This window comes from Porites lutea, chromosome 5, assembly GCF_958299795.1.
Source record: "Porites lutea chromosome 5, jaPorLute2.1, whole genome shotgun sequence".
In the NCBI taxonomy this organism is placed as follows: domain Eukaryota; kingdom Metazoa; phylum Cnidaria; class Anthozoa; order Scleractinia; family Poritidae; genus Porites; species Porites lutea.
In genome coordinates this window covers 26,864,146-26,885,870 of record NC_133205.1, presented here as the reverse complement: position 1 = coordinate 26,885,870, position 21,725 = coordinate 26,864,146, and the positions used below count along the sequence as shown (strand labels likewise).

The 21,725-nt window shown below is 40.9% G+C and overlaps 1 protein-coding gene across 1 annotated transcript; it reads right to left on the bottom strand.

Moving 5' to 3' along the window:
* Positions 1–76: 76 nt before the first annotated feature.
* On the bottom strand, positions 77–21,230 carry LOC140936264 (uncharacterized). Its single transcript, XM_073385704.1, has 13 exons — positions 20,815–21,230; positions 20,209–20,703; positions 17,379–17,677; positions 16,699–16,888; positions 16,181–16,395; positions 15,555–15,879; positions 14,657–14,699; positions 13,856–13,990; positions 11,044–11,207; positions 10,858–10,950; positions 2,637–10,013; positions 2,034–2,552; positions 77–1,407 (listed from the first exon to the last, which is right to left on the bottom strand). The coding sequence occupies exons 1-13, from the start codon at positions 20,825–20,827 to the stop codon at positions 962–964; spliced, it is 10,314 nt and encodes a 3,437-aa protein (XP_073241805.1). The 5' UTR covers positions 20,828–21,230; the 3' UTR covers positions 77–961.
* Between the last annotated feature and the right edge of the window lie 495 nt (positions 21,231–21,725).

Here is a 21,725-nt window from a genome sequence, read left to right as displayed (position 1 = left end):
TGTACTTGTCTTTCTAACGCCACCACCGCTAAAATATTAACAGTTAACCTTTAAAGACACGAACTATCCCGCCAAATGTGATGCCAAAACCTTCTCGTTTAGCTTAATAATTTATTTAATTTCACACTGATAAATACTTAATTTTGAACAGTCAATTTAAACAACCTATCTATTATTAAATACCTATTAATCAATCTCTTTTGACAAAGCAAATAATTCAAAAAGTATAAAATGGAAAGCAAATATGGCCTGCGGAATTTAAACTTCGTTCTACTTTTTCAGAACGTCTTGTTTTTACTTGAACATTCGTTTTCGGTGAGTTAAAGCCGAGCAGCAATTGTCCCAATCTTCTTACTTGAATAGTTTTTATGTTTAATTAATACCCTTGCATTAGTCTGACCAATTATTGTCGTAACTATTAATGCTTCTACGCATCCATTCCTCGAGTCTCCCCTGCTAAACCTTTTTTCTGCAGAAAGCTAACAAATCTTCAGCAACAAATCCGCGGAAATAAAACGTATAAAAATAGCGATTTAAAACAAAACATAGCTCTATAAAACAAGCTCATTCAAAACTCTACTGTTTGTTATTTTTCTATCCCGTCTCGAGAATTCTTGTGAACGCATGAGAAGTAATTTGCCATGTTTCAGCGCACAATAATCTTTCCCTGAGAATCTTATTTCGTGTGAAAAATCCTTGCGATCAACACAAATTGTGACGCCTTTAAATTAAAGGGTTTTCATTTCAAAGGATTAACAAAGTAAATTAGACAGTTTTTGAGAATTAAGTTACATTCTGTACTCCCATTCGCACAAACTACCTCACAAATTCTTTTAAAAATAAAAATTATTTGCCGGAAAACAGTGCGACATAATGTATCCTCTCAAATTTACTTTTGCACCAGATTGATCGCCACGCTGTTATTTTGTCGTTCTCCTGTGCAGTTTAAAAATTGCCCAGCTCATGGAATGCCCTCTATTTCTCTTGATCTAACATTTTCTTTGAACTGTCCAACAATGTTGCCGGGCGGGAAGTACTTTCCGACCACTATATTTCTTCCGTCAGGGGCTACAGCCATTCCCATCCCGAACTCCTCCGTTCCCACCCAGACTAACTGTGTAAAATTCCCTGTGTCAGAACTGAAGCCAGGGCTGTCAAAGTCATAGTCTTGCACTTCATCGTACCACATGTCAATTGCCGCCCGTGCGGAGAGAGGACTATCCCACGTGTAAGCCAGGTTCTCCCCACGGTCTTTTTGTCCGCTGTGGGTCAAGGAATCCGTTTTAGCCAGGCGTTCGGCATAATTCTGTGCCTCTGCAGCCAGGAGAGGGGACCAGTGAAGAGCCGGTGCGTTGTGAAATGTACGGTAGTAATTGTGCGAAATGACGCACTCTGTTTTGAACTTTTCTGTGTATCAAAGAGATTAAAAGATCAATTGAAAATTCATCGAATGATTAGAGATGCACAAGCAAGCAAAATAAGTTTCGCACTAAATATAATCCGTTCTCGAAACAAGTACTTAATTCGTAATAGTCTTATAATACAGTAAAAGCGATGAAGTGGTACTTCACATAACACATCGTTAAGACCTGGGAAAGAGTATCAGTTCCGAAATGTATCGGGATTAATTATCAAATCCCAGAGGGCTAAACTAAGCAAAGCTTCATTACAGGAATTTTTGGTGCTTTTCAAATTTGGGGCTTGTATTCGGAGAGGTCAGTTTCGGAATTTTACGGTACTCTTTCAGCCGTTCATTTTAAAGGAGTACAAAGTATTCAACACGCCTGAAAAGGAAAAATATTGCAAATAGTAACGGAATGGGCAATTTCCTGTCACAAACTTCCCCCTAATTATAAGCCTAGTCGACTTTGGAAGGCTAATTTCCCTTATATTTTTTAAGCCCCTACAGACCTTGAAAACGTATAAACCCCTGGAATTCCTGTCGGGATTTGACGGTATCGGCTTGCGCAATATCGACTTGACGTTATCAATCGTCAATGTTTTGACCTTGCCTTACTCCACGTTAAACGTACCTTTTTCTGCTGGTGTGGAAGGCATTCCCGACCTTGACCGTCTCCTGGCACTCGATCTTCGTCTTTTCAATCGACTTGAGGGATCTCTTGGTAGTTTAACGTTTTCCTTAAACTCCCCCAGGATATTTCCTGCAGGTTTATAACGCGCAACAATATACTGCGTTCCATCACTGGCAAGACACCTTGCCGCGCCAAACTCTCGAGAAGACGCCCAAACGACCTGCGTAAAGCGTCCACATTTGGCATTAAAAGCAGGGTCTTCAAAATTATAGTCTTCTACTTCTTTATACCACATATCTACAGCTTCTAAAGCACTGAGCTCCTTGCCCTCAGCGCTCATCAGATTTTCTCCTACGTCTTTCCCCTCGAAGCTCTCCAAGGCATTAAGGGAAGCCAAATGCTCTGACCACCTTTTGGCCCCCTCGGCCAGTTCTTCTGACCACTTGAGCGGTTTCACTCGGTGTTGTCGACGGTACATGTTGTGTTGTAAGAGGCAGTCTTGTTCGAAGTTGTCTAAACCTGAAGAAATGGAGAATAGAGGGCAAAACGTTTAGACAATACGACTATCGTAAGTTAACAAGAAACTTATTTAAGCAAGCTCACCTTCCAGGTCAACTGAAGGTGTAGCGGATAAGGATCCTTCACTCGATACACTTTGCTCACCAGACGAGTCACTACTTAGTTGTTGTTCCGTTTTCTCCTCTTTTGCCCTACTCAATTCGGAATGTCCTTTTTGGTCTTGTTGGTCTTCAGATAAACTTTCGCCCCTTGCTTCCTCGTTTGTGGGAGATTTACTGTGGGCAACCTCAACCGATGTGTCATCCGCAGCTTTAAATTGTTCACCTGTCCTAGGATCTTTTCTTGAGGGAAAACGTTCTACGGATTGCTCTTCCTTTTCTGTACTAATCTGTTCTTGCGTTTCGGTAAAGCCGTCATCATGTGATGTTTCTTGTTGTTTATACTCAGGTTCGGTGAAAGCAGATGCCTGTTGAATTGAAGACGCTATCATTGTCTGAGCTAGTTCATCTTCATGTAACGTTTCTTCGCTGCTAGAATGCACATCTGAATGAAAAACATTTTCGTCTCCTACTTCCTCTTCCAAATCAGCAATTTCGTCATCATCAGATTCTACCTGGCTCAACTTCTCTTCTAAAATGACAAATGACTCCAGCCTCTCGTACTCTTCCAACTGTCGCTGTTCTTCTTCGTCTAACTCATCTGAATCGTCCATCTCAAATTCTGGGGATTCTCGAATTTCCTCCAAGCCAGTGTTCTCAGACCCTTCCCGGAAAAAACTCTCTGGCTTGGGATCTTTGATGTTCACCTTGTTACCTCTAGCGGATTCTACATCACGATTTTCAACGTCGTTTTCTTCTTCGGGAATTACGTAAATCTCTCGATGGTCAGAGATGTCTTCTTCCCCAGAAGATTCAAATTCATCACCGTACTTCACTAGTATAAACTCTTCCAGATTTTCTTCCAAGGGATCTCCCTGACGCACGTACTTTTCAGTGTAACATGTTTGGTCTTCCATCTCTTCATAATGTGGTTCCAAGCTTTCACTTGATGACAGTTCCACGTAGTAGCGTGTTTCAAGGCCACCCTCGTCTTCTTCGTACAAATCAACTTGGCTCAAGTCTAACGGTTCCCTTTGTGTAGACAGATCAGGTATTTTTGAGTGGTTAGCACTTTCCTTGTCCGTTTGATCTTCTGTTCTCATGCTGTCGGCACCCACATGTTCTGCATTTTCAACTATCTCTCCATCGCGTTCTTCTATACCTATGGGGTGATCTTCTTCTAGTATCACTGTGCGTTCTATCGTTTTTTCTTCATCACTGTCCTGTGTTTTAATTTGTTCTTCCTCATTTGGAACAGTAGATAACTCTAATTCTTCTTCAAATAATGCAACTTCCTTGCTTCGTACGTCTTCCTCAGTTTTCTGTTTTTCGACATGTTCTACCTCAAGTTCTACTTCTAAGACGGGTGACTCTTCCTGACTTGTGATCGCCGATACTTCTACCTCTTCTTCAAGCAACTTCCTCTGCTCGACATCTTTATCTCTCTGTTGTTGATCTTCTTGATATGACCTATCCTCCGCAGGAAGCGCCGATATTTCCAGCTCCTCTTCGAACACAGGTGACTGTACTCTGAGTTTCATCTCCCCAGGTGACTCCGAAGCTTCTGTAGTCAGAGCCTTTTCTTTCCTTAAGGCTGTAACTTCAACTTCTTCACAAGCGTGAATTCCTACCACTCCATCGTCAGATTTACCCAACTCTTCGTCTACTCTTCTTACTTCACATTCTTCCTCGTATAAAGGATCTTCGTCGCAAATCCCAGTTTCCCCTTCGTAAGGAACATTTTTTTGATCACTTCTGTGGATTGGACTCTCGCGTTCTTCCAATTTTCCCATTGCATCCACTGAGACCCCCTTTGAGGATCGTGATTTGAGACGATCTCCTTTATCTGCTCCCTCTCCTCGAAATTCTTGTTCTGATAATGCTTCATCCACTCGCATTATATCAATTTCCTCCTCAAACTTTTCACCTTCTGACTCCTTTTCAAGGGAGACTTCGTCATCTTTTAAGATTGCTGTAATGCTATCCTCTCGCATTAACGTCTGCTCATGTCCTTCACTAGCAGGTGTCGGAACGACAAAGGCCCTTACTAAAGTAGTCTCCTGTTCCACAGTTATTCGGGGATTACCTAACTGAGCTTTAAGTTCTACTGACTTGTATTCCAAGACCTCACTTTTCATAAGGCGGACTTCTGTCTCCTCCTGCGACAGCTCTCGTTCAAATCTTTCTGATTCCTGATCTTTTGTCTCCCTTTCTAAAATACTTTCGCTTAGTTCACCGTTGGTTTCCAAGGGATTTTCCATCTTTCCCTTTATCCACAGTCTCTGCTGTCTTGTTCCTTGTTTCTCTGTAAAAGATACTTCCTCGATTTTCTTAACTTCTTCACGGGAGATACGCGCTCCGTTGGTCTTTGAGTGATGTTTAGTTTCTTTCGTCGTGACTTCTCCCCCAGAGGCTAAAGTGGTCGAGGACGAATACTGTACAGTTCTTGTTGACGTAACTTCGACCTTCGTTTCCATCTTATGCGAAACTTCCATTTGCTCTCCTTGTTCACCGACGAGCACAATTTCACCGCGTTGAGTTTGGCTGACACTGTGGCTCTCTTTACTTTCTAACTCCAAGTAACTAGATTTCTCTACTGACCTTTGCATTTGCCCCTTCTTGTGTTTCTCCCGAAATGTTTCGACGTGTTGGCTACCTTTCGTAACCTCTACCTCCCAGACCTCTTGTAATATTTCCTCCCTATGAACAACTTGTTCCTGTTCGGCAGGTAGTGAGACGACTTCTTGTCCACCGAGTTTCTGAGCATTATCAGTTTCATCCTCTGCAGTTTCTGTACCAGTCGCATCAACACGTTCACGTAGAGTACTTAAATCAGATTGACTGTTTGTCATTTTCTCATTAATTCCTCCCGTGTCTATAAATTTGTCGGCAAACTCTCCTCCGTCAGGTTCGTCTTCTTCTTTTTTGACAACTTCAGTACATTTTGAGTCTAATACGTCTGTAGTTGTTTGCAGCGGCGACTGAGAGGTGCCAACGCTGGTTTGTGTCGGTAAAGCGTCCTCGACTTCACCGTACTCTCGAGCTGTTTCTATGACTGTTGATTCTTCCTTTAAAATATTTTCCTTATACGCATCTTGTGAAAGTTCTTCGGTTATGAAAAGTGGCGGTAAACCTTTAGTTATTGTGATCTCCGAAACATAATCACCTTCCTCATAACTCATAGCGTGGTATCTTTCGCTGCCATATTCTTCGTTGATTGTTTCGAAATCTTGAAAATCTTTTAGTTCACTGGATACATGAAGTGGCGAAGACGAACTCTCTGACAACAGTTCTGAAACAGAGCCTTCCTCGCTTTCTTCAAAGGGCTTCACAAATTCTTCTTTCTTTATTATTAAACTATCCTCCAAAACAACCTCAGATACGCAAAACTCAGCAGCCGCATGTGACTCAACGCACTGCTCCTCCGTAGGATGTGCAGTGTTTGTTTCCGTTTCGTATCCCTTCGTGTTTTCTGCATCCGTTTCTTGACGCTCTTCGTCGAGATAAACATCATCGTCCTCCTCGTCAGAAATTTTGCCAGCAAGATCTATGAGAATTACAGGCACTTTAGTGTTGTCACTGACCATATCACCCGTACCTTCATTCTCTACGTAAAGAACTGGCGAGTGCTCTGAAGTCACCGTCGTTATAACCGTTTTCTCTCGCTGCAGTGAACTTTTTATTTCATGCGCCACAGAAGCATTTGAAGAAACGTCTTCTGACGCCGCAGTTTTAATTTCATTAAGTTCCTCTTCGCTGTACTGTTGGGTTACCTCTGTTTTCATTGTGAATTCTTCTGGTTCCTCCTGATGAGATGCCTCAATATTTTGCTCTAACACTGCAGCAGCAATGCTTAATAACGATTGCGGTGACTTTAAAAGAATAGTTGTGGTTTGAAACTGCGTCTCCTCAATCTCTTCCGCAGACACTTCTTCCTCCGTTTTCCCTTCTTCCGATAACTCCTCTTCTGGCATTATATTTGTAAGCTCTTCAGCTATGTGAACCGGTGGCTGTGGCTTTTGTGCGAGGATGGACGTGGTCACTGTGTGTTGGAAATCTTCATATTTCACAATGTCGTCAAGTTGTAGAATATCTTCAGCAGCCCCACCATGGGTGTATCTGTTTTGTACCTCTCCAGCGACGTATATAGCTTTCGGGGTCTCCACAGATGTTCCAGTACCGCAAGTTCTCTCAAACTCCTCAAAATGTTCGCCATAGTCAGACTCCGGTGAGTCCTCGTCATCTCCTACCTCCAGGAGTTCAGAGTTTAAAATTTCTGCTGCAACGTGGTTTCTACTTGAGTCCTTAAGGGAAACATAACCGTGACTGATATTTTCCTCAACAAATATAGAAGCTCTTTTGTTCTCATACTCTTGTGCTTCTTCGGTTTCTTCAAAGGTTTCCCTGTTGGTGATTTCCCCTGCGATGTGCTTTGGGGAAGATGGTGTGCCGGCTGCCAGATCGTCAAAGGCGACAGCTTCCTCCACAACTAGTGATGCGCGTTGTCTTTCCTCAATGCTTCCTTCGTAAACGTCTTCGAAGGAATCGACCGTTTGAATTTCCCCTAAGATATGTTTTGGAGAGGAGGGTGTGTCTTGTATTACTTCGTTGATAACTGAATCTTCCTCCATTAACCTTGAGGACTTTTTCTCCAACTCGTAAGACTCTCCTTCGATGATTTCTTCCATACTCTCTTTAATAACCCTTTCATGAGCTACATGCATAGCTGCAGCAGCTCCTGTCGTTACCCGACTGACGGTCGTTTCTTCTTCCATAAACAAAGAAGCCCGCTTTTCATCTTCGGTCAGTTCTCTAACATTAGTCACGAGTTCACGATCATCTACGATCAAGGAAGCCCTTTTTTCTTCTTTCCTTTCTTTTTCTTTGCCAACCACCTCCATCCTTTCAAGATTAACACCCTCCCCAGCAATATGCTTAGGGGAGGAAGGAACTTCAGCCGTTACATCTACTACGAATGTCTCTTCTTCCTTGTATAGCGAAGCTTGCCGTTTAGGCTCAGCTAATTGATTTACCTCAACGATTTCTTTAGTAGGTACATCGCTTTCGGTTTCGTGTGAAATATGCGCCGACGTTGATGGGGAACAATGCTCCACATCATCGACTACTGTGTCCTCCACGACGTATAAGGAGGCTCGCGATGGACTCTCTGCCACAGTTGGTAAGGTTTTTTCGGCAATTTCGTCATCGTATTCAGCGGTTTGTTCTTTAAGGTGAGAAAACGTCTCCTCAACATTGATCTCACTTCGTAGATGTCTTCGAACCTCGGCAGTTAAAACCTCAGTCACCTCAGACGACTGATCGTCTGTCGATGTTACGGATGCTTGATCATAAGGTAAAGGCTCTACAGGTTTATGAAACGTTTCATTGTCCTCAGGAGGAACAGGAATCATTTGAATTTCTGACCCTTCTTCATGTAAATCTTTTGCATGTTCCTGATCATAATCACGGAACACAGCCTCACATAACTCTTCTTGTAGTGCTGTATCACTATTGTCCTGCACTGAGTCAAAACATTGATCTTCCATTTCTTCATAGAACCGATCGTCTTTATTCTCATCAATAGAAAGAAAAAGTTGCTCAAAGTTTATTTCACTTCGAACATCTTGTCGAACTTCAGCATCAATGATCTCTGTTACCTCATGTAGCTTCCTGACCGTTGATTTAGGTGCCGGGTGATAACGAAGAGGCTCTGCTGGTTCATCAACAGAATAAGTATCATCAGGTAAGACAGAAATCAGCCCAATTTCCTCAAAACCTCGAGCCCGTTCCGCATTATGATCACGAACAACAGCTTCACAAGATTCTTCCTCCATTGCGCTTTCACTCGTGTGTTTTCTTAACAGACTATCAATGTTAGCTTGGAGCTCCTCCACGTCCACTGTCCTTTCAGGTTTATGGTGTTTTTCGACTGCTTCAATATTTTCAGCAACAACTTCTATGTCACCTTGAGCCAGTAATGTTGGATTCTCATAGTGAAGGGTTATGTCTGGTTCTAACTCTTTTTCTTTTTCCTCGTCGCTGACTGAAGACTGGTCCGAAGTCTGAACTTCCAAATCACTGGTAATTCGTTCCATAGCCATAGAACGCTCTCCAACATGGTCTCGTGTTATCACTTCACAAAGGTTATCAGGTGACTGGCTTGTTTCTATTTCCATAACCGTTTGGGGTACTGCACGATCCCTCTCGTTCTCTGTCTCATCTCTTTCCAGCCTTGCAAACAATTCATCAAAATCTATTTCAGATTCTACGCTGTCTTTGACGAGAGCTTCGCAAGTCTCGTCAATTAGTGTTTGTTTATCTGGAACCTCATAGTCTTTTCTACGGGTTACAATACCTGTTAAAAGTTTTCTTTCTATTGTGTTGTTAAAGTCGAGTCGGTCGTTACTGTCCTCTACGATTTCCTCGACTGATAAGAGCCCTATTCTCGAAATGACTTCTTCCATTCGATCGCCGGCATCATCTTGTTTTGTTACCTGACGGCAAAGGTCGGGATCTAACGGTTTTGTACAAAAGGTTTCAGGAGCTTGAACTGACGCTTCGCTAGTCTGAAACGATTCTTTACTGTAGTTCTCTGGAGTGTCTTCCTTCGAATATGGTGTTTCTTCTTTTCTTAATTTCCAAGATTCTTTTTTTTGAAATTCAGTACCGGTTTTCGTTGTTGCCACAACAGATTTTGTTGATGAAAGTGGTTGTTCTGTCAGATCAGCATACTGATGTGAGGCTTCCTCGTCGGAAAAGTCGAAAATCTCTAAAGTCGACGGTTCTTCCTCTATAAATTCATGAGTCAAGTAAAGCTTGTTTTCAAGTTCATAATCCTGTGCGCCTACGTTTCTAATGTCATAATCAGTAGAATCTAACACGTCTTCTGTATCCGATACACTAACTAGACTTTCATCATCTCCTTCGCCAGCCTCATCGTGCATATGCTCGTCCACATGTATTTCAATCTCGTCTTCTTCGCGGTGAGCGGGAAAGATGTCATCAAATTCTAACTGGCATTCTGGCTCCTCCTCGTGCTCCATCTGTGCTTGTTCATGTTCTTCGTGAGATGCCTGCAATCTCGGACGAGATGCCAACTCCTCCAGCTCGTCTTGAATGAGGCTTCTTCTAAATGACGACTCTGAATTTGATAGCGACTGCGTTTCAAAACTTCGCTGGAAAGTTTCAAAGAAAGCTACCTTGGACAGCACGTTTCCTTTCTGCGCTTCTGGCTCTGTTCCCTCTGAGTCTAGAGAGAGAGAGCGTCGTATTTCGCAAACATGTTGGTAGAGATCATCTTCTGGATCAGAAAATAGATCAGCCTCCTCCAATTCAGCTTCTTCCTGATACACTGACGGTTCCTCTGAAAAGAATGCAGGAATTATAATATCAGGTTATTCAAACACTGACAGCAGTTACACGAAAAAATGGACTTTACTTGTCTGTCAATGTATTTAGCACGAAAGTACTAACTGGGGACACTATTTTTACTTTTCCAAAAGGAGACGGGATCGCCATTTTACGTGGTCATCCGAGCCACGCGAAGGTCTAGCACTTGCCGTGCAAAGGGGGTACCTTCATTTCTTTGTTATTTGAAGACCCTGTGTATTGGTCCGGCTCCGGCAATCGAACCTGAGATCTCTCGCTCTGCAGTCAAGCGCTCTAGTGACTGAGCTAATCCTGCCGCAGTTAAACGAAGGACACCTTAACATGTCGAAGAGTTCACAAAGAGTGCAATAAAATATCAAGGGCCACATAAAGCAACAGAAACTGCAAGAAGGGTTTTTTCATATTAAAAAATTCACATATCACCAAGCAGGAAGATTAGTATGTGAAAGAAAAAATAAATTCCTCGAGATTATTTTATTGTGTTTACTAACTTTGGCATATACGATAATAAATTGAATTCTAAATGGCTAATTGTATAGGTCCAAGCCAACAAATAACAAAGAGGACTTTTTCAACGAGTTTGTGGTTTGGTGCCGTTTAGTTACAGTGCAGGATCGGTTGGGGGAAAATTATATATCATTCCCAGTTGTATTAATCGGCGTCATGTGGAAACAACCTAAGCCACAAACCCGTCAAAAATTGCAACAAAGTAAGTCACAAAGACAAACCTAAGTTCAGGGAGTGAAGTTTACCTTCCACGTTTACCGCCACAATGGTCTTTTTATTGTAACCTGAATAATTCTTACAATAACACCAACCTTCAGTTTGAACTCTATTTTCTTCTTCAAACGCTGTCCTCGCGTCTTCCTGGTCTTGTTCGTCCTCCATTTCGTATTCATCATCCTGTTCCTCTACCATTTCATTTTCATCTTCGACGTCTTCATCCGCTTTTATTTTGTCGTCATCTTCTTCTTCCTCCTCCTCCTCCTCATCATCATCAACACCACGAATCGCTCCATCTGCAACTCCTTTCCTTTGAAGAGTAGGACTGTGGGGGTCTATCCAGACCAACCGAGTGAAGGCGTCTGTTACAGCCAGGGTATTGGTAGGCTCCTGTTTGTCAGCCGTTTGTACCATATTCTTGTTTACATCTAAGTGGTCGAAGTCACTGCGTAAGAAAGTGAAAATAAGTTACTGGTTGTTTGACGCTTTTTAGTTCGTTTAACACCTTTCAGAGTCAAGAAAAACACTCTCCATTAATCCGTGCAGCTCGATCAGATTTATGCAAAAAGACTCGACCACAGCCTACGAAGCACTTTTTTAAATTTAACTTAATGGAAGAAATATATCTCTTTCCGAGACGACTGCTACGGCCTTATCAACGAAGAAGAAGAGAAATTATTTCCCAAAACGGATTAAATGCAGAGACATGTTTTTAAGGGAAAGTAAAATTGATGATAAAGTAGTGGAAAACCAAAATGGACGTTCATCTATTTAATAATTTGGAAATACGAATCCGCGGCTAGGAAGATCTTTTAGAAAAAAGGACATCCCCATGCCAGGAGAGTTTTCTCGAAGCTCATAAATCTTTAAAACTATGAAAAGTGACTCGTTGACCTGCTAATAACTAAGAAGCAAAAAACTGGTACATTTATCAATATGTGCGTACCAGAATATGATTGAAAATTTTTCTTTAAGGTTTTTAAGTTTAAAACCGGTTGTTAGCTAAATGTATTGTCAAGAAATGTTTTTTAGCGTTTAAAAAGTCAACCGGTAGGTGGTCCTACAACGTGCAACAGCATAAATTACGTTTAGGAAATGATGAGTGACGTACAAAAGTTAAATCATGCAAGTTTGTCAAACATGGTTCAAAAGTATTTAATTCTGGGCAATATGAGCAATAATTATCGTTAGAGGTTAATTCTTTTTTTATGGGCGATGAGTTGGGAAACGAATGGATCCACTTGAACGAGAGTAAGTTCAAAGTGACTGAGGAAAAACGTAAGTGCAAAAAGTATTTACACGCCTACGTCACATAAAGTGGAATTTAGCGCTAATATTAGACAGTCATGACAAAGCCGTTACAGAACCAGTGACCGAACGGCCGTGTGAAAACGTAACGAAAGCTGTCCTGTGGTGAAAAACATTGAATTATTATCAATGACAGAAAACGTCAGGTAAACTGGTTATGAACCATCAGTAACATACCCTTTCGATCTAAGTCAAAATTAAAACGAAAAATGTCAGCTGTTATTTGAGTTCCCACAAAAAGCAAAGAGACGGTATCTCATGTGAAAAGCTTGAAAAACTTGAAAAAGTTAAGAAACGTGAGTTTTCTTCAGTGCGTGTTACAATCTGAACCAAACCGATCCCTTCCCATCGCCTCATTCGCCACCAATTTGCCAATACGTTTCTGGGAAACTGCCCACCTACCCCTCCCCTCAGCCAACATTAACACTTACTTCTCACTTAGGGCAAAATGTTGGCTTAGGGGAGGGGTAGGTGGGCAGTTTCCCAGAAACGTATGATGATCCCAAGATTACATCGAGGTTTTTGAAAAGAGGATTAGAGTGATTTAAGAAGTTAAATCAGTGATTTTCAGAAAGGAAAGAATGGAAAAGAGTTAGAATTCCAAATGCGGCGTAGCTGTTTTATAAAAATTCATAAAATTTAAAGTACGCTTTGTCAGAGTACGTTTACAAGAGAGCAAGAGTGTTTGTCTAAAATAGACTAAAACCCATAAGGAAAATATCGGCGACAGAATGGTTCAACATGAAAAAATTAGTTTGGTTGTATTTAAGAAATTCATTTCTGTTCACGATATATATAAACCGTAACTCTAATTTGTTACCGCATTTTTATTCTTGCGAATAACTGGTCCCATAAATTTGGCAGTTACTAATTTTGAGTACAGTCCGAAACACGAATGTTCTTCACATAGCAGTCAGAACTACCGATACAAGTTGATGGTTAAACGTTTACACTTTGATAGGTTACTATCATATATAAGAACTTTTAACAGCAAAACTAGCAATTCAGTTAAATACCTATATGCCCCAACATTTTAAGTACAATTCCCAAAGAAACAACGACTCTTAATTTCATTTCCTTTCAACAGCTTAAAAAGGAGCTCGGGGTCCCCATTTTTCATCTTGAAATTATTATTGCATTTCCTACAAAGTCAAAGTTAGAACAGTTCTCGGGAAGGAAATTGATAATTTTATCAGAGAATGGAATGATAAAGATAGGTAGTACTAATCTTCATAGTCTATGAAAGAATAAAGTTAGAAAGCCCTGGACACTGATCATAATACCACCTGCCCTCGAGAAACAGTCGGCACCATTTTTGAACATGAAAGAAATGACAAAAAGTAGAAAACATCAAGTCGAATGTTTTACGCATAGTTATGTTAATCAAAACAGTCTTACTCCTCCTCTCCCGCCTTGAACCCGGGCACCTAACGGAGTATGGGAAGGCTACACGCAGGCTTTGCGCGATGCCTGTTTGAGTACGAAGCAGATTAGACTCTTCAACACCTCCCAACATGCCCCGCTCCCTGACTCAAAACTTCACTCTTTTTAAGAGTGATGCCAGATTAAAGAATACAACCAATGTACACGAATCAGTCGTCGGTGACGATTCTAAGGGGGTGTCTGCCTACGCCTCCCCTAACCCATCATTTTGTCCTAAGTAAGAAGTTGATGTTAACGTTGGGTCAAGGGAGGGGTAGGAGGACAACTGAATTCTGCATCTACTTTTGCTCTCAAGTCAACGAACTCAGAAGCGCCGAAAATTTGATAGCGAGTCGATCATACCTCCAACTTAAACTGGCGGCCGTACTGAGGGGAGGGGAAAGGGAACAGCTGTTACGACACCGGTCCAAGTCTTCTAATAAACGGTTTAACAGAAACTTTGCGCGGCTAAGTCCATTCCTGTGAGGTACTTGGCAACTAAAGTGGCGATACAAATCAATATGTTAACCATTTTGGAGCTCTTAAGATTGAAATGCTACTTTTTGTTTAATTTCTGAAAGATTACAGCTGCTCATCAAATCGGTGCTGGGAATTTGGCGGCAATTTTTTGTAGTTTATGATTCTCTAAATTTTTTTTTTGCGGTACGCAAATTGTAAAGGGGAACATATACACACAACAATTCATTGTCTTGCCCAGCATATGTTCAAAGAGACTTAATGGTTCAGGCTATAAGGGAACGCTGGAAAGGTCCAGAGATTCACAAAAAATCATCAGAACAATTCTTTTATCAGTTTAAAAAGTCATGGGATTTTTGGTGCCGGAATAAAGATACACTTCGAAATAAGGTTTACGGAGAAATTGCTGGACTGCAAAAATGACAAACAAGAGAAGTCATACAAAAGAAACAAAACACTAGCATTAAACAGTATTCTAGATACCAGCACACATTTACTACGTGTCTAAACATTGAATTTTTCACAGCAGTTGTATACACCCTTAATAAAGAACTGACATTTTCTGGTGATAGTATTGATAAAAACTGAAATCAATCGTAAATGTGATATAAACTAGAGGAATTGCGTAATGCCTTTAAGTGAGTACTCTGAGTGATGTGTTAATTACTCACGCCACGTGTTTCTTACCTGGACTTTGTGAAGTCACCGCCTCTTTCCCACGTCGGTGCGTCTGAGGAAAATAAGGGAGGCAGAGATTCGTAGGTTGTTTGTTGTATTTCACACAAAGGTATATACTCGGGGCCAGTTCAGATTAAACTTTCAAAAATGTAAATTACAAGTGTAGCAATTGTTTTTGGGGTCCAAATCCAAAAGCCACACTTGTAAATTACGCTTGTAAAAGTTTTATTGAATTGAGCACTGGTAAGATCTCTTGGAGCCGTTTGTCTATTGTGTGGATTGTGATATTTGATGGGCCAGCCCGAGTGCTCTACCAATAGGAGCAAAATATAACGAAGTACCAGAGTGATGTCCTCATCGACTATAAAGGGGCTCAATAGTTGAACAAGAGCAGAATACAAGTAGACTTATGGAACTGGATTCTATAGACTAAATATGAAAGGACCAGAAACCCAAAGAGTTTTTCTGATGAGTTCTTGCTACAATCCTGGACAAAAGTCCTTGGGACAGTACTGCAACATTCATTTTTTTCTGTCATTTCTCGCTTCCCTCTTAAAGCAGTGCATCCTTTTCGAAATTTTCTTGCAGTTCTCCCTACCCGGAAAAAATTCTGGATACACGCGTCCAACGTTGTTTGTGGGGTGAGGGGAGGGGTTGGTCCTGTGTGAATTGGAAAACGCCCCAGAAACCCAAAAGTGTCCCAAGACTTTTGTCCATGATTGTAGTTGCAAAACAGATATCAAACAGCACCCACTGAAAAAGGTCGTCTTAGCTCGCTGATCGCGATACATCTCTTTTCTAAGAGAATATGCATTTGGGACTAGTAATTAGAGAACTTGGTCTTCTCTGCATTTCATCCGCTTCAAGTACTACAGAAAACAAAGAGCAGGCAAAAAAGATAACTTACCTTCATGTTCCCAGCTCAAAAAGCTGTTGGAAGACTTGCTGTCAGTTCGTATGCGATATTTGTAATCTACGTGGAATACCATAGGCTCAGTGCTGCCTCTCTCGTGCCCTCTTCGTTTGACATTCTGCACGAACAGACCATCTATGTTGCCAACGGGTTCATACCTCGCTACCACTACAGTCACGCCCTCTGCTCCAGTAGCTTTACCCACACCCAGCTTGCGAGTGCTAAGCCAGACCAGCTGGCTGAAGTCAAGAGTTTCTGTACTGAAGCCTGGGCTGTTGAAGTCGTAACTCAAGATTTGCTTGTACCACAGCTCGGACACCTGGTGATGAATGAAAAGAACTTATTTTGATACTATCAAACTAAATGCTTAAAATTGTGGATTGAATTTAAGAAATATCACTTTCAATAAGTCCTTTTTATTTTTAAATTTTACATAAACGCATCAGCAACAAATTGTTTCTATCGTTTTGTACTGAGGCTAAGAATGGCTGAGAAGGGTCAGGAATAAAAAAGATGTTAGTATAAGATGTTCTTATTTCAGGCTTATGACTAGGCGTACAATTGCAAATTATCATAAAGAACGTGAGATACGCTACTCACATATAAGACTTCAGTTTTACCTTAATTCCACTAATATGCTTATTTTCGAGGACTGCCACACTTATACCAATCCGAGAGTTATCCACGCCCTCCGAGGCACCCGTCACGAGAAGGCGCTCGGCCCAGTATTGGGCCTCATCTGTTAGGGTACTGTTGAGGACAAGCGGTGGAGAGCCGTGACGAGCCCTGAAATAGTTGTGTGTCACAAGGCATTCTAAACGGAACCCTTCTAGATCTATTTAGCAAAAAAGGAGGAAACAAGTTAGTCATATTTTGAGGCGTGACATCGACGAAAATGGAAGACGAACTTCAACCGAGGGAGAAAAACAAATAACTCCACTGCGCGACTTGCTTTATTTCAACCTTGTTTCCTTACAAAAAACCTCAACACAAACAGGGAAGAACTCTTTTTCTACCTTTTGTTGTCTATTGTTAAGAGGACTGAACAAGTCATTAACTTTTACAACGGTAATTAAGCACCGTTTAGAAACACGCTGCGCATTCTCTCCTGATTTAAACTGATTCCGGCTTTACTTACCAGGGGGAGGTGGAATAAAGCCTTTTGGTTCTTTACTCTTTCTCTCTCTCACGTTTGATCCCAAGCGAAGGACATTATCACCGAAATATCTTTCCATGTTTCCTGGAGGTTCATAAAAGGCTACCACAACACAGAGCTCTCCATCAATGGCCCTTCCAACTCCGAGGTTCTCTGAAGCGACCCAAACAACCTAGCAAAAAGAAAATGACTTAAAATTTCCAGTCAATTTCGCTTTAAAGTTCGAGTTGGATTGGGGTAATGCGTTCTTCGGTTATAAGAACAAACTACACAAACGTTTGGTAAAGCCAGCATTGAGTACTAGTTTTCTTTCAATAGCCCACTGAATTCGTAAAAAGTGCATTCAATTTCCCCAGGGGTGTGCCAAACTGCATATACTCATGGCTGCGACTGCATAACTGTTCGCATGCGCAAGGCACTGGCGACATTGCATAGTTCATCCGCAGACGGTCGATCAGGTCTGACATGGGGCACCAATGGTGCGTTTCCCTGACCCCAAACAACACTAAAACAATTGGAAGAATGACATTTCATTGTTTCATGCGACCAATTAGGAGAGACCTTACGAACAGCTCCTACGCTACCCCCGACACGTAAGTGTTGCTGAATATTGGGTATCGAAGATAAATCAAACTCATGAATACATCATGAATAATCCCCACCTGTGTGAAATTTGAAGTGTCTTCACTGTATCCAGGACTCTCAAAGTCGTAACTTTCTATTTCTTCATACCACATATCAACGGCTTCCCGCCCGGACAACTCACCGCCTACCATTCCCGCTAAATTCTCGCCAACCGTGTCGTCTTCATTGTGTCGGAGTTCGCCCGTTTGCGCTAAATTTTCAGCCCATTGCTGCGCTTCCCAAGCCAACTCCGCTGACCAGTGTAGAGGAGCCGCACCATGTCGGATTCTGTACTCATTGTGAGCAGACAAGCATTCTTCATGGAATTCTTTAAGTCCTGCAAAATGAAAATATCGAGATGTGCTTCACACGGACACTGAGCAAAGAAAAAATATGTTACTAGCGCAGAGCAGAAACCCATAAGGGGTTGTTCAACCCCTTATGAGTTTCTGCGCAGATTTTATGTTAATGTTGTCGTTTGCTTATCGAGATGGTTTTCAGTGTCCTTTTGTTCCCACGAAGGGAAAAAAATAAAACCAAACCAACAATTAACCACAAGGTACCTGCTATTAATTCCAGAACTGATTAACAAAAGTGGGGTGGATCTGGGGGAGAAGCCCGGAGGGACCTCTAGACCCCACGGCTAAACTGAGTCCCTTAAGGTCGAAAAAACTATTTTCTAGACTGGGCCTCCATCGTATTTTAAAGAATGGATGAGCGGGCCCCTCCCATACTAGAAGATCTGAATCCGCCTCTGCAAAAGGCAAGTCGATTCGGAAGAAAGAGCCTTAACACAACTAGACTGGACTTCACAGTCCACAACAAATTAAAAGAACAAGGAATTTAATAATTTATTACTTCAGAGGGAATTTACGCATGATTTTAACTCAAATTCCAGTAATACTTATAAAACCATGCATCGCTTGGTACTTTGACTTTTATAATTGAGGCACCTTATGTTGTTACTATGCCATACACAAAAAACGGAAATTCACCTGTGCTTACCCTTATTTATACTGCAACACGCGCATAAAAGTTAAGACTGAACTACAAACAGGAATTGTTAAAATCTAATGAATTAATAATGACTAAACCCTTTGTTGGCGTTGCGTTCCGGGAGGGTACACTCGAGTGAATCGTTCAGATTTGACTCAACCTTAGAGGAAAACCGTTACGTTCTGATCTGAACTAGTGAAACCAAAACGTCTTGCTTAAATTCAGGGTTTTTTTTTTTTTTTGTCAAAAGACATCGGATGGCTTATTTTCTAAGGAATCTTATATTCTGTTTTAAGCTTACCCTAGATTATTAGTATTTAGTATTTTACTGATATTGTAATCTGGAACTTGATTAAAGTTAAAGTCAAAGCATCATAAATTCAGGCATTCAGTTAGATAAAGCCGGTCTACTTTCACGAAATCAATCAGACTTAAGTTAACACACTAAGTTAACAGCGACTTCTTTTAATGAAGCCAAAAAAGTTTTACTGCTGAATGAAAAAAAACGACGACGACAACAACGACAAAGAAACAATATCAGTTAACAAATAGTGGCGTCGGCGTTTAATATGCATTCGCATGCATATGCATTAGATAACTTGGCTTGGGTTTAATTTACATGGGTAAAATTGTACCGAAATAACAATTATCTCAGATTTTATTGTAAGATAATCCGCAAAGAACAACAATTCTCTTCTGTCTTATCCTTTCGATCCACCTTTACTTAATAGTTCTATTCGAACCGGAAATAAAAAGAAGAAGATAAAAAAGACAGAAACAAAGAAGAAAAATATCTTTGTCAAGATGCTCAACAGGTGTTTGACCAAAACCAGATAACAGGTTTACCGTGGTCCACAATCAGTGAACCATAATAGAGAACCCGAGCCGTGAACACAATACTTGACTACAAGTCTTTCTTTGTCGATAACAAAAAATGAGCTAATCTGATTCTTCGGATTCTTGAAATACAAGCTAAAAAAATGTAAATTCCACTATTTCGTGAAACTGTTAAAAACAACAATCATTGAAAACAAAGGGAAATAAAAAAGAAAGCTTCCTTGACTCCCTAGTACCCATTAACCTGTAAAAAACGAACGACTTGAAGGAACAACACGGAAAAATTTTTTAAAAAAATCCGAGTCAAACATTGCATGAATATTATAATGGATTTATTCAGATTTTGAAAATCAAAGTAAATTGTCTAACATCTCCCGAAAATAAAGGTAATGAAAATGAAACGTCTTTCGCTCGAGAAAGGCCGCTTTTTTAAAAAAGGTCTTCTAGTCTTCTATTTATCGCATGCGGAATATTTACTGATGCATACTGTGGCCAAGAAAGTTGATAAATTGTTCGTCATAATAAACCAATTTTAAAGGGAATCGACCAAATCGCGTTTATAACTGTCAAAATTAACACAATGTTTGGTAGCCTACATTAGTTTTGCGTTGATTTAAATAATAATATGATCCTCCCACTGATTTAGCAGTTTTGATTAAGTTCACGGCCTAGAATTTCGCTTAGACGTTGCATGTGAAAAGCGATTTAATATTTACGCGTGACCTTTCAGTTCATAGAGAAAAACTGCATTTCTTATGAATTCTGTTGACAATAATTCACCGTCGAGCATATCAATAAAATGCACACGTATTACACATCAAATTTCTACATCGAATGGACTTAAAGATCTTAATAAAAATAATGAATTTAAAGACAATTGTAGATGAAGTACTCTTGATTTTTCAACTCCTAAGCAAACAAAAACGTGTCTTTCAAATATTTATATTTATTTCATACAGACAAACCCGTGAACAAAAAATGCAAATTAAGTGAAAACGCGGCGGTCGATATTGTAGAGAATAGTAATGTTCTTACCGACATAAAGGCTGCTCCAGCGCGTGTCAAACGTCAGCGGCTGCTCGTTCTCTCGTGTGCTCTTCGCTTTTTTTACGTTCCTCGCGACATTTTTCTTGTTCATTGGTGGAAAGTACCGCGCTACGACGATCTGTTTTCCATGTTTGGTGATAGCCGCACCCGCGCCCAACTCGCGCGTTCCCTCCCATACCACCTGACAAAATGAGCGCGTTCGTGAATTCACGCGCGGTTTTTTATAGTCAAAGTGCTTTCCTTCTTCATACCAAATCCGTGTTATTTTCTGGCCGTTAAGCTCCGAGCCCCATAGTAGAGTGAGATTCTCTCCAACATCCTTGGCGGAACTATATCGCAACGATCCGGTGGTACTGGCGAGCTGCTCGGCCCATGCTTGCGCGCTCTCAGCGAGTCTTGTAGACCAGCATAAAGGCGGTGTTCCGTGAGCCGCGCGGTAAAAATTATGGGCAGCTACGCATTCATTGCGAAAGCGCTGCAAATCTGGCAACGAAAGGGACATTATTTTTTGTTAGATCATGCAAGTTTACTCACCAGCCATAGGTAGACATTTAAAAAAAAAGTAAGAGGATAACAAACAAAATATTTAATAACCGTGAACTCCCATCGCGGAGAATTTCCTTATTCACTCACTCATCCACATTTGCTGTAGTAACCATGATCCGGTTGAGAACCAAAAGCTTCAGTTTAAGTCGACGATTCTTCGACTGTCGCTTTCGAATGTTGAGACAATATCGTAAATAGTGGGTATGATTTCGAATCGGTGTCAAATGCCAACGTAGTTCTCTATGAGAGAATTATTGCTGTTTGACAGTCTTCATTATTTGTACCAGTCTCGTGTTCCCCTTGAAAAAATCTTTCAGCCAGTCAGCCATCGATCACATTACGGCGGGGAAAGACGTTGTAAATTAACATATTGACTAACCCTCGACTCACCGCTTTTTTCCATTTCGAAGCAGCATTAGGCCGGCGAAAATCATTCGATCTGAATGGCAAATTTTTCAGACCCGTCTCACTCAAATTTCAACATTTTCAATTCATGAAATTCAGCCGCGATCGGCTGGCAGGTGGCGGCGAGTCACGTGATCATTGTTTCGCGTCCTATCCGCTTCGTTTCGTTCGAAAACAAAGACTTAAAATATAATTTTATGGAGTTGGAAAAAATTATGTTGTGAAGATACTTAAGGCGGTAAAAGTATGGATGCAAATCAGACGATCATTAAAATATAAACAGAAGAATTTCGCGGCACGTTTTATAGAAACTAATGGTAACAATCGTTTGAGAAAGCCAGCTCTCAGAAATCCAAACGACATTTTTGAAATTCGCGTTTTCTTCTATTTGGAAAAATTAAAGAGAAAAAAAAATCCGAGGCAACGTTGGCTTAAATATACGAGCCACCGATAAAAAGAAAATTTGATTTTAGAAAAATATTCATAATGGATTCTGGATCGAAGCCAGTGTCATGACACGAAAATTCATTGGTATAAAAATCGCAGATAGCTTC